At 38.3% G+C, this 13,642-nt stretch overlaps 1 protein-coding gene across 5 annotated transcripts in view; it reads right to left on the minus strand.

Moving 5' to 3' along the window:
• Nucleotides 1–7,571, minus strand: part of opa1 (optic atrophy 1 (autosomal dominant)) — a 50,631-nt gene extending 43,060 nt beyond the window's left edge. For 2 of the 5 annotated variants that reach the window (XM_031901528.1, XM_031901526.1), the window contains exons 1-5: nt 7,418–7,553; nt 4,989–5,301; nt 4,464–4,560; nt 3,940–4,047; nt 2,950–3,023 (exon numbers count right to left, since the gene is read on the minus strand). In XM_031901528.1, the coding sequence (XP_031757388.1) occupies nt 2,950–3,023; nt 3,940–4,047; nt 4,464–4,560; nt 4,989–5,301; nt 7,418–7,434 (609 nt within the window). In that variant the 5' untranslated portion in view covers nt 7,435–7,553. Of the gene's footprint in view, nt 1–2,949; nt 3,024–3,375; nt 3,430–3,939; nt 4,048–4,463; nt 4,563–4,988; nt 5,302–7,417 lie in introns of those variants that run through there. The other 3 variants (XM_031901527.1, NM_001127038.2, XM_031901529.1) reach the window with 3 other exon arrangements.
• Nucleotides 7,572–13,642: the final 6,071 nt, after the last annotated feature.

Below are 13,642 nucleotides of genomic sequence, written 5' to 3' on the forward strand. Positions count from 1 at the left end.
GAAGTGTCAGAATATTGGTTACAGTTTGGATACTTACCACTGGTTGTAACAAAAAACACTTTAAAGGAGTAAAGAGAAATCAAATCAGACCAAAGTTTAGTGGTACTCAGTCAAATGCTTAAAGGACTAAAGGCTTGGAAAAGTACTTTTGCAATTTCAGTTAATTTTGTTAACTTAGCAGTTTTTGAGAAAGAGATGCTTTATATGCCTATTTTCCCATTCAAGTTCCTGCAACAATCAGGATCAGGGGTAACTGCCTATTGTAGAAGGCCTCTCCGATTGGAACTGTCCTGCAAAGGGTGTCGGCTCTGATGGGCTCAAGAGTGATGAAGCCGAGTCCCACTGATCAGTCTAGTCATGTGACATCTTTAATAGCCAGTACAAGTTCTACTATACTCTAAGGGGCATATTTATTAAGCTGTGTAAAACGAATTCGCTGAAAAAACGGCATAAAAAGCTGTGTAAAATAAACAGAGAAGATCGCCGTCTGAACGCCAGATTTTACGCCGTTATTTAACGTAAGTTCCGGCGGAAGAAAAAACGCATAAAAAATTTACGCAGATTTTATGCCATTTTTTACACAGTGAAGCCTGTCGATGTGTGGCGAATTGTCTCGCCATTTTTTTACACAGAATAAATATGTCCCTGATTAACTTAAATTTAAAAAAAAGTGATTTTCCGAATTAACCGTGCCATATTCCTGTCAGTGACACAGTACCAGCATGGGAAAAGGCCACTCAGGGTGTCACAAAACTGGGTTGGACACTTTCTGGGCTCTCCAGATCCCAGCACAGTGCCATGACAACCAGGAGGACAGATGGCAGAAAGCTTCCTTGCAGTAATCAGGCAGAGAACAAAAGCCTTTCTAAGATTCTACAAATTTTCTTGTCTTTATGCAAGTGTATATATGAAGTTTATTATAAATAAAAAAAATAAACGTAATCATTAAAGTGAACACACTAACAAAGGCCCCAGTCTCCTAATTTGAAACACAAAATGACAGTGCATAAACTAGGAGTCCAAAACACTTTCTTTGTATTTATAAAAGATATATACATACATGCACGCACACTCAACAAGTGTCTTCCCTACAAGATTAGGGGGTTTTAACTTATCCTACATGTCTCCTTTAATGCTGTAAGGGGTGGAGCAAGAGACATGCCAATATACAGACCTTTGTGGTGAGAGTAAGTGCCTTGCAATAGCAAGACACTGTGTAACAGTTTAAGATTCATCTCTTTTGTAGCACTACAGTGCCAATATGAAGCTAAGTTACATAATCAATAAGGAAGAGATTCTGGGATAACACTACCACAAACCGCAGTGAGTGTTTCTGGTGCAACTTACTACTATGGCTGCAAAATGCCAACAGTTACTGGGTGCTGCATGCATATTTCCAGCTACTTTAATGCAACATGGTGAAAACATCTGGAAAATATTTAAAAGTTCAGGTACTGTGCACACTATACAATCAATGTAAATCCAATGACTCCTAAATAAATATAAATATATATATATATATATATATATATATATATATATATATATATATATATATATATATAAATATATATATAGACTAGAAACAAAAAATAGGTCCCAATAAACCCATCTCCTTATAACCATGAGTTCTAAGTATCTCTGAAAATGCATACAAAACATACCAAAACGCGAAGACGGGAATCATGACTCCTTAATTTACAGCTTTTCCTCAACAACTCACGACTCAAGTTTTTGAATGTGGGTTAAGAGAATGGGTCCAGTTAAAATAGAAAAATAATTAAGTGCTTAATGATTTCTTTTGTTCAGGATATACAATATAGGGGCGAGTGTTGCAGGACTAACACTTGGGTTAAAAAAAAGTTTAGTCCAAACAAATAATCAGAAACTGACATTGGAAACAGGCACATATGTTAAAGAGATACTGACAAAAATGAAACCGTTTTTTACATCTATCATAACATTGTATTTCCATGCTATGTATAATTATGCCTTAAAAGTATTTGTCTGATGCTTTTACATTACCTATCTGATCCCCCATGTACCCCATGAGGGGGCTGCCATATTTGTGCAGCAGGAGTCCATTAGCATTAGAAGCTATAACTGACAGGCTGAGAAGGAGCAGTCAGGTTGGCAAAACAGTCAGGTTGGCAAAACAGTCAGGTTTGGGGACTTCAAGCAACAATTACTTAAAATAGCAGCCTTCTCTGTGAAAAATGATCAAAATGACCTATAAGTAACTTTCTATGTACATTACTATTTTGAAAAGTAGTATTTTAGTGTCAGTATCACTTTAACAATGCCAAAATGTAAGATGCCAATGGCTTGGAGGAAAGCATAAGTTTTAATTGGTCTGCCACAGAGTCTGTGTAGGGTCTATTTTATGTAACAGTTAAGGTAATGACTGAGCTGGGCAATAAATTCAATGTTATATGTGTTTGGAAAAGCGCAGTTATGGAGATAGGAGTATGGGACTGCATGACATGCAAATAAGCCTCCACAAAAGCAACTAAGAATCTGTCGTCTAGTAAAAGGGATATGAATTGAACAGATGGGTGGGTAATTCTTCTCCTTTACAAGGCACTGGTAAGGCTCTGTCTAGAATATGCTGTGTAGTGTCCAGAGAAGAGCTGACATACAAGACCTCAGTTATGAAGAAAATGATCACTATGTAGTAGATTTATGATTGCTTGAGCCTTTCAGCTCGAGCAATCATAAAGGAAACCCTGTGTGATTAAAGGAACTCATGCGGGATTTCGGGGGGGGGGGAACCTTGTTTGTCGAGGTATTCTTCAATGAGCATTTCTTACATAAAAAATGTTTGGCAGCTTTAAGGTGTATAAATAGACCATGTGCTGTGGATCAGCACACATTCACTTTGAGGCACAATTTTGCACATTTTTGTAGTATTCAAAACTCATTTAAAGAGCTTACATACAGGTATCGTACCTTCTTGTACTGTTTTTCAGAACCCTCAAAGGTCTGGTTGTCTGTAGCTTTAAAGGCAGTCTCCCCTCCTGGGCCTGACAGAAAAGAAATCAAAACACACTTTACCCTGCTAGATGTCTGCATAGCACAGGACTGAAACACAGATAACAGGTATTAAACTGTCAATAATATGCTGTTTTGCTGAAAGGGATTCTTGTGTGGAGCAAAATGGCATACAAATTTATGAAGCATACAAAACAGACAATAAAATTGAATGATATTTAGATTTAGGCTTCCTTTCCATAAATAGGGCCATCCTATAAATTTCTAATATTTAAAGATGTTAATTCTAATTTTGACACAGACTAAAATAGTACTGTAATATAACCGATTTTTTAACTGACGTTTTAGCTTGTCATAAGTGCAACAGACAGGGCATTTACACACCTAAAAACAGAAGTAGATCAGAAGGTCCTATGACTTCACTAACCAAATTGTGACCTGTGAAAAATCAGCAAAAAAGGGGAAAATAATATCGTGAAATGTGAAAACATGTTAGCAAACACTGGAAAGGAAACCATTGTATCTGTGATATCATTTTGTAAAAATGAAAGACACAACATATTGCTAAGCATAAGCTATGAACCTCATATATACTATATTTAACATCAAAACTTACTATCAACATTGAGCTAGACATAGACATGAAAATAGGTAGAGTATGGTATGGTTTAAGTAAATAAAACACATAGTGCTACAAAAGTTTTCACATCTTCCATGGTATCATATTATATGAGATAATACACCATGGCTTCTACAGTGTAGCAGGACTAAGTAGCCTTCTTGCTCCAGGCATTAAAAAAACTACACCTACCAGTATTCCTCTTCCAGGTTAGTTGCTGGAGGAATGCTGGTAAATGCAGTTCCTCAACATCTGGAATGTTGAAGGTTTACTATACCTGAGCTACAGTATTCTCCATTTGGTCACTGCAGTTGTTTGCATTTCCTTACCTGCGGAGAACCATCCCTTTAATAAACTAAAGCTTTCTCCCAGCTTCTCAAAGTCTGGTAGTAGCTTGGACAACTCCTCAGCATCAGGGAGGGCTTTACTTAGTTTATCTGTAAACAAGAAAGACTGTTTTTACATTTTAAACAAGTAAGTCAAACAATGGTCACAAACAGACAGAGTTTGAGGCCTTGTAAACAATGGGACAAATTCATGTTCCGTGTTTTAGCTAAGCAGAAACAATGTTAACCATTTGTGGAAAAAATGACTGATAAGTTTAATTTTACATTTTTTTCCATTATCGTAACATGGAAAATATTTGTACAGATTCTTTAAGTCCCTATAGATTTACACCTTGCCGAAATGATTACAGTGCTTATTCTTTTTAAGGACATAACAAAATCGGTAAAGTTCAGAGCTGCTGCTGAACTCCTTATATAAAAAAATTTGGTGATTCAAATCTAATTATTATATTACAGTAAAGTGGTAATAACTGATTTCCAGCTGATGTTTTATGGTCAGTACTAACCAAAATCAATGTGTTGATCCAACTCCCAAATAAAGTCAGGCACAATCCACTTGTATTCATTGAGATCAGGGAACATATCCTTCCATTGATCATATGTCTAAAAAAAAAAAAAAAAAAAAAAAAAGACTTGTAACTGTAATCTACTGAAAGATACCCTTAAAAAAGAATCTTACACGTACATCAAAACGTAATGTAAGCAATTTAAACATGATACTTTAGAAGTCGGCCAGGGGAACAGAAAAACAATTTTATATCTCAGCTCAGCAGAATTAAAGGATTGCACAAACACTAGCTAATATACTAAACTCTTTCACCAAACATGAAAGCATCATACTAGTTAGCATCACTATAATGTAAAGGTTAGAGCTATCATTGCGAGGAATTCCTCAGAGATTTATGAAAAATGCTGGTGTTCTGTTTAATTCTACAAAAAATGGCTTGGTTGATAAATATTGACCATATTTCCATTGACTTTACAGCCTACTGTTTAACTATATAAATAAAATTAATTGCAAACATGTGTACCTTTTTTGCCGTGTATCCACCACCAACAGCAGATCCTAGGAGAAGATAACGAAGTTTTAATAATCTGGATGCCAACCTCGCTACCCAAAAGTTCCGTTTAGCATGGAATCCATAGCTCACAGGACAAAGCCTGCTTTTCTGTGGTGGAAGGCGAGAGAGTGAAGAGTACCACCGTGTCGAAGTACTTGGTAATGGCCTGTGAATCTTCAAGCTTGAAAAATGGGAATGGCAATTTCTCTGAACATGTAGGCTCCGTACAGGTAATTTGGCATCATTTGCAGAATGCTTCTTTACCAGTCCCCGACAAACAATGCTTTCATAATTAAAAGAAAAAAGAAATCCAGATATAAAAATTCCATGTACAAAAGTCAAAACAAGCAAAAATAAGAAACTGTTTTGAGATGATATTTAAGTAGGGATGACATATTTCTAGGGACAATTGCAATGCTCAATGGAACTCCAAGAGTGTTATAGGTAATAGAAACTGAGCTATTCTGAGCCTGCACTGACTGACAAATCAGTCAAATCTGAGAAACACTCTCTTCTCCATCTGCAGGCTGCGAGATAAAGAGCAGCTCACTACAAACAGCTTCTCAGTGGACTGTTGATTTATTTTGATTGTGAATCAGGAAGTAGAATGCGACTTTAGTTTCTGTTTCGGATTTTGCCCGGTTTAGTACACAAATTAACAAAACTACTCATTTTCCCAACTAAAACAATAGGCAAAACATATGTTCAGGTCAAGCCCTATTCATTAAGCTAATATTGTAATACTTTCCTTTTAATTAAAAAAAAAATGTTTTGTTTTTTTTTTTTGCAAAATCTCAGCGAGATTACTTTGCCATAATTTCATGTATGTGCTCATATAACTGTACACTCATAGCTTTTACATATGGAATTTATGCCAAAAGGAAAGATCAGCAATAGTTTAACTCTGTAATTGTATGATCTACAATGCTGAAATTCAAGCTACAGATGCTTTTACAGTTTTCTTGTTGGTCTATGCGGGATTGTTAGTTGCTGGCACAAAAAAGATTAAATGCAGATGGTGTTCCAGTAGATGAAAAAACTGCGGTCTACACTACTTCCATAGGCAGGAAATGACAGGGTTAAGAAACAGTATGAAGCATAACAGTTAAAATGGAACAAACATATCTTCTATTTTTTCTGAAATATTTTCATATTATTTTAATTCAGACATTAAGGGACACTAAATAACTAACTTGGTTAAGAGACAGCTAACAAATAAGTGCTATCCAGTGCGCATGCCCTAATGGCCAAATCTCATTCTGAAGGGAGGGGGGGAGAGTGTCTGCGCCTGCTCCGGTTTTGGCCTCAGAGCGCAGCACTATGGGAAAATTCGATATACAACTCTGCACTTTTTTTGAATGGATGACAGTGCTGCTTGAAACAGATGTGATGTAAGCTGATTCCAGGGTGTTGGGAGTATGTATTAAAGTAAGGCTTTTCATATGCAACTGCATGTTAACTGGGCTTTCCTTGTCGTTTAAAATCTCCTATGAAATACAGCCCTTAGTGCGCAACTAATAAAGCTTAATCTCTATTTCTACTGCAGCTCTCTACAGCTACAATGCCACACACGTTACACAATATGCTGGCAAATCATCAGTCCTACCTACATCTCAGGATTTTCAGTCATATTAAAGTGATACTGACACGAAAAAACAACTTTTTAAAATATGAATGTACATAAAAAGTTGCCTATAGGTCATGTTGATTATTTTTTGCTGATAGGTTTGCTTTTGTAAGTAATTGTTACTTGAAATCCCAAAACCTGACTGTGACTGTTTTGCCAACCTGACTGTCCCTTCTCAGCCTGACAGTTACAGCTTCTAATGCTAACGGCCTCCTGCTGGACAAATATGGCCGCCCCCTCATAGAGGAACATGGGGGATCAGATAGGGAATGTAAAAGCTTGGACAAATACTTTTATGGCAAAATTATAAATAGCATGCAAAGGCAATGTTATGACAATGTTATAAAAAAGGTTTAATTTCTGGTGTCAGTATCACTTTAACATATGTGTAAATAGCACCAACATATTCCACAGCACTGCTCACACATATAAAGCCCCCCTGGTGAAAGCAATTCTTCTCCTAGTCCTTGTTGTTTTTCAGTGTTCGGTGTTTATCCTCCCTTTAACTATGCATCGCTTTGGTTGTTCATTTAGCCCCAATGAGGTGTGGTTGTGCTCAGAACAAGGACAATCACAGAAAAACCAACGCAGGTCAGACATGCAGCTAAACTGCCAAAGGGCTACACCACCCAAACATAAGAACTGCGAGCAGCTATTTGGCATGCACAGACAGTGTATGTATGTGTTACAGACACAATGAGAGAGCAATGTAAACATGGAAGGCACAACAAATTAACTGGCTCGCATTGCCGAGGGGACAATGGCAACTCACCAGGCCGCCCGTAACATTTTGGGCGACGGGGACTAAACCCCGTATCTCCCTCACATACAGGTCCTGCCAAGCAAGGGCACGTATGGAACTGACATCCGATACACTTCCGGGTAAGGAAAGGACTACAACACTTAGAAGGCTCGGTCGGAACAAGTACCGACACCTATAGTTCCGGAGAGAACGGTTCCGCTTGTCAAAAATTACTTTAGATGAACGAAAGGGGTTAGAGCACCGAGTGGCTTTCGGATTTGTATATGGAAGTAACCCAAATCATTAAAGCGAAAATGGGCAGATTTAACATAAGCTGTATAAAATCCTTAGTTCCCCACATTTTATCATCTATGAAATAGAATCGAGCGGCCATAGGGGAATAAGTGTTGCGCCTTAGCTTAGTTTCAAGTTTCTGAACCACTGGGTTAGTCCAAAAATGCTGCCAAATGTATATTATGACATGGACACGGCATTGCAACAGAACCGCCATGGGTTGTTTTGCCCATTTTGGAACTTACCAGTACCAATGGCATCCCAATACTGATTTGGTTGTTTCGGCGTGGCTACTCTCTCCTCAACGAGTTGGCACCTCTTCAGTTGTAATCTAGACAGTCCGGTTTTAGCAGATACTGTCAAGTTTAGTTAATAATGTCTGAGTTTCCTAGGTCTGAAAACCATGACGGAAAGATAATTACAGGCAAAAAAAAACTTTTTCTCACTGTGATTGTACTCAAAAACAGTATGACTGATGCCTGAACTGTCTGTCACATATACACCCCTGGTGGTTCTGCAGACACTCATACAATTAAGTGAAAGAGGTGATGCCTCTTTCCCTGGCAAATCGTTGATTTTGAGACCGCTGTACAGGTTCTGCACTCTTTCTGACAAAGATGATTTTGGGATGCTCTATGAGAAAATGAGTCAGTAAATATATACTTGAGTGATAAAATCAGTAAATATATATTTATGTCCTTTTCACCAACTCTTTTGTTTTACTTTGTGCCTCTTTAAACAGCTTAGGTTAAGGTAAACCCAAAATATTTGGTGTGGCACACTATTTTTTCAGCTCATTTACCTGCGTCTTTCTGTTTTAGACAAAAGAAGGGACCCCTACACTATGAGGTTCTGAGGTTAGGTGTTTGGGGGTAAACTTTTATTTATGTTATAGTTAAAGTGTGACTTGCAATTACGTCACTAGATGGCAGCAACACACAAAGTTGTTAATGTTTAGGACCCGGGGGAGTTTCTAGGAGGAGTTCTTAAGCCCAAAAACCTATATAACACATTTGAAAAAAAAGACCATCTATGTTGATATGTTCGAACATCCGAGGTGGACAAATCTTAAGCCTGAAACAGAAGCTTTCCCCGTCTAGGTCTTGGCTGAGTAGGCCGATGTACATAGGACTAGCTAGTGTAGCAGGTTAGCCTTGTGGCTGAAAGGAAATTAGCCTTATTTGTAGAGGCAGCTGTTGCCCCACCCAAGAGGTTAATGTGGGTAGGGACCCTAGTGATTTAATGTGCATGACTTACAATCTTTTAATGAGATGGGGCTATGTTTTTTAAAATTAGTTTTATACCTTTACTACCTGGGGCTCAGATTTGTGCCAGCAAAGTTCTGGAGTTCAGCATCTGGGCTCCATGTAACCCCTTTTTTCGCAGTGGTCTAAAAGCAGAGGGATCACAGAGACTGTAAGGTATAAATAAAAAACAGTACATATGGTGCAGAGAGTTCTTGGTAAAGTACGCAACACCATGTAAATTGTGTCTATAAAGTGTGCAGATGAAATACATGCCAAACAGGGGAGGAGGGACTTGATGCTACAAGTTGTAACACAGCTTGCATTTTACTGTGATGTTCCTTTCCTTATTGACATCACGTGTGCAGGGAATTGTGGGATTTAAAGGATGCAGACTGAAGGCAGGCTGAGGGCAGTCAACTAGGGTTAGATCAGCAGCAGAACAGAGGGCCAGGCTTTTGTAACCAAACCATATTATTACAAATAGAATCAGTTAACATGTGCTTACACAGTGAAAATAGCTTCTTGCAGCCCCAGGTGCACGCTGTACCCACTGCCCGGGCAGATAAATTCAAAAATGAAGAAAACAGCAGGCTTGATAAAGGGCTGGAGTGAAGCCCGAAACGTTGCTTTTGGCACTTAGTAAAGATTCACATTTTTCAAAACAACCGGAGTGCTGCTGTTTTCAAACCATATTATTACATTACAGTCATGAAAAGGTTGCATATTTTTAATTGATGTATATTGCAAAGTTGCTTGAATTATGTTTACTTTTTAAAAAGCTTAAATTGTGTTTGAGTGGAGTTCCCCTTTATGCAGGATTAAAATTATTTGTACCATACAAAAGTTTGAGTGTGTAATGTGGCACAAATGACAAAACTAAGCATCAATTAGACCTTATGACATCACTAAGTTCTTTTGATAAAGATACAGCGTACAGGTTTTTCAGGGCTTTTCTATATTACTTTTGTAAAGCTTGTTTTGTTTAACTGATGGTATCCTGTTTCAGTAGTGTGGATTAGTGTTGCAATGTGAGATAAAGTGCTCTGACACTATGAGCCTTTAAGTCTTATATTTTTAAAATATCTGCTTATCATAATGTATCATTTTTCCAGTTTTTAATGTGTTATTATCCCAGTATGTTTAATTAAATGAAGGGGCACCACATTTTGCCCTGTGCCTAGGCTGGGGTAGTTAGGGGCAGGGACAATGTTTGGGTGTCCAGGCTGCATGACATACATTATTTTTTTGTGTAAAGCAACAAGGAGAGCTGCTGCGGTAAGCTAGAAACATGATAGAGTACTATGACTATTTCAATATCCAGCCAATTCAAAAGGTGCTTCAGGTTGTTAATACCAAATTAAAAGGGAACATTTACATAAGCACAAGATCATCTTTAGGATACCCCCTGAAATTAATGGTCATTGTCCATTTACAGGTAAATCTAGGGTTAAGGTGTCAGAAACTATTTTCTGCAGTGATCTTACTTGTATAGCTAGGTAATTGTTGCTAAAGGGTATGGCAAATGGCCGAAAAATGTTGTAACTTTAGAACCCAAATTTGTTTAGACAGCCCTGCTCATTTATGTACATAGTGGGGGAGTTGAAAATTGTGTGGTGTGAAGGCATCAGTCATAGGGGTGGGTGTGCTTTTGTATTTGGTGGACCTCAGTCTGGCACTGGGTTAGACTCTACAGTTTAGAAATAGTTTATTTACCTCATACAGAAACTTGTCCTAGAACAGAAACAAACCTTATTATTCCTGAGGAATCCAGCAATACTTGCCCCTACCGAGGCCTCTGCTCCCAATATTAAAGGTGATTAAGGTATTTTATTAGCTCACTAGAGCTCATACTTAGGCCAGAAAAGAAACAAACTCCTGAGCTGTTGCCAGCAATTCCTGCTGCCACCAGCACCTCCAGTCTTCTACTTTCAATATTTGACCAAATGTACAATTAATGGTTTTTTTTCTTCTTTTTTACAGCTCTGCTGTGAGCTTCTACTTGTGCCAGGAAACAAAAAAAAAAACCCACTTTTTCTTGGTGAATTGCCAACAATACCTCCAGCCACCAAAGCCACTGCTCCCAATTTAGCCAAAAAGTTAGTTTGAAGTTTTTTTGTACAAACTAAAATTGTAGCACATATGAAAGGCAGGTACAGCATGTGGAATGTTTAGTGCCATAATATGTCATGAAATGGTGGGGGCCACTGTGTCTTAAAATAGTGCTACACATTACATAGTTACATAGGGTTGAAAAAGACCAGAGTCCATCAAGTTCAACCCTTCTAAGTAAACCCAGCACACACAACCTATACTTACCAATCTATACTAACACATACATAAACTATATATGCAAACATTAATACTAACTGTAGATATTAGTATCACAATAGCCTTGGATACAAGGCATTAACAGAATCTGCCATTACAACATCACTAGGAAAGGCATTCCACAACCTCACTGCCCTCACCGTGACAAAACCACCTACGCTGCTTCAAATAAAAGTTCTGTTCCTCTAATCTATAGGGGTGGCCTCTGGTGTGTTGATCATTTTTATGGGAAAAAAGAACACCCCCTATCTGCCTATAATCCCCTCTTATGTAATTTTACAGAGTAATCATGTCCCCTCGCAAGTGCCTCTTTTCCAGAGAAAACAACCCCAACCTCGACAGTCTAACATTATAGCTTAAATCTTCCATCCCCTTAATCAGTTTAGTTGCACGTCTCTGCACTCTCTCCAGCTCATTAATATCCTTCTTAAGGACTGGAGCCCAAAACTGCACTGCATACTCAAGGTGTGGCCTTACCAGAGACCTATAAAGAGGCAAAATTATGTTTTCATCCCGAAAGTCAATGCCCTTTTTTTTATACAAGACAGCACTTTGTTTGCTTTAGTAGCCACAGAATGACACTGCCTGGAATTAGACAACTTGTTATGTACAGAAACCCCCAGATCCTTTTCTATTAAGGATCCCCCCAACAAACTACCATTTAGTAGATAGCTTGCGTTTATATTATTTCTACCAAAGTGCATAACTTTGCACTTGTCCACATTGAACCTCATTTTCCAGTTTGCTGCCCAGTTTTCCAATTTTGTCAAATCGCTCTGCAAAGTGGCAGCATCCTGCATGGAACTTTTGTACAATTTCGTGTCATCAGCAAAAATAGAAACAGTACTCTCTATGGCATGCCCACCTCCAGGTCATTAATAAACAAGTTAAAAAGCAAAGGACCAAGGACTGACCCCTTCGGTACTCCACTAACAACACTGGTCCAATTAGAAAATGTTCCATTTACCACCACTCTATGTAATCTATCCCTCAGCCAGTTCTCTATCCAATTACAAATATTATGTTCTAGGCCAATATTCCTCAATATGATCATTAACTTTCTGTGAGGTACTGTATCAAACGCTTTTGCAAAGTCCAAGTAGATGACATCAACTGCCATTCCAGCATCAAGGTTCCTGCTCACCTCCTCATAAAAGGTGACTAAATTAGTCTGGCAAGATCTGCTACGCATAAAACCATGTTGGCACAGACTAATAGTATTGTGAACTGCAATGTATTCAAGTACCCTATCCCTTATTACTCCTTCCAAAAGCTTTCCTACCACTGATGTCAGACTAACAGGCCGATAGTTAGGCCTATTGTGCATCTGATGCTGCCATTCCAGCCATGGAAAAGGGTGTGGTTTTGTAAAGAAAAAAAAAAATTATTGGAGAAGTCTGGCCACATATTGGGCATGACCAAAAAAACTTGCATGTGGCAATTTAAATTAAATTGCCACTGTGCATCTAGGTCTACAGACAGGCTACAAATATGGCATGAAGTAATATTTGTGTACTTACCGAAAAAGGGAAGGGGTTTGTATCATTATTAAGATACAGCTGCTGCATCAGCATTTTATTATCTAGGTCATATCCTCCCTGCTAATATCCCACATACATTAATTCGCCAGTGTTACACAAAGTATTTACGCCAGCAAAACATTGGCACATTATGCTAACAATTATTACAATTATTATTATTGCTAATTACAAAGCACCAGCATATTTGGCAGCACTGTACAGTAAATGGGTGTATGCATGCATTGATCATAAAGATTACATATAACAATATAATTGATAGATACAGGTAAAGCCCTGTTCAAAAAAGCTTACAATTTAAAGGAGACATATTGGATAAATGGGAAAAACCCTAATTTTGTAGGCAATTATGAATAATTTACGGTGCTGGTTTCACTTTGTGCTAAAAATTAATCCTCTCTGTAAAAATGGCCCCTTTATTGGAGCTCCCTATAGATCCTATCACTTCTCCGTCCAGTGTGAAATGAAGAGTGGGCGTGTCCTAACGGTCCCTGCCAGAAGCACAGTAGGAGGGGGAGAGCCTATCACAGCCCTGCAGTCACACAAGCACAGACAGGCTTCAGTTCCCTATCAGGTCAGCCTAGCTGCTGATTGGTTCCTATCCTACAGTGCAGTGTACGGAGGGCCGCCAGCTCCCCAGCTCATCCAGAGAATTCAGCCAGCAGGAAGTGGAACAGATGGGCGGGACTAGTGGGGTTTTTGTGGAATTTCTCAATAAATCAGTCTGAAACACAACTTTTCAAAGCACAATCCTTCTATATCTAGAGGAGTATAATTCACTGATACATTCTTAATTTTTATAGGATGTGTCTCCTTTAAAGCAATAGTGTAATTACAATCCTAACTGA

Source organism: Xenopus tropicalis, chromosome 5, assembly GCF_000004195.4.
Source record: "Xenopus tropicalis strain Nigerian chromosome 5, UCB_Xtro_10.0, whole genome shotgun sequence".
Lineage (NCBI taxonomy): Eukaryota > Metazoa > Chordata > Amphibia > Anura > Pipidae > Xenopus > Xenopus tropicalis.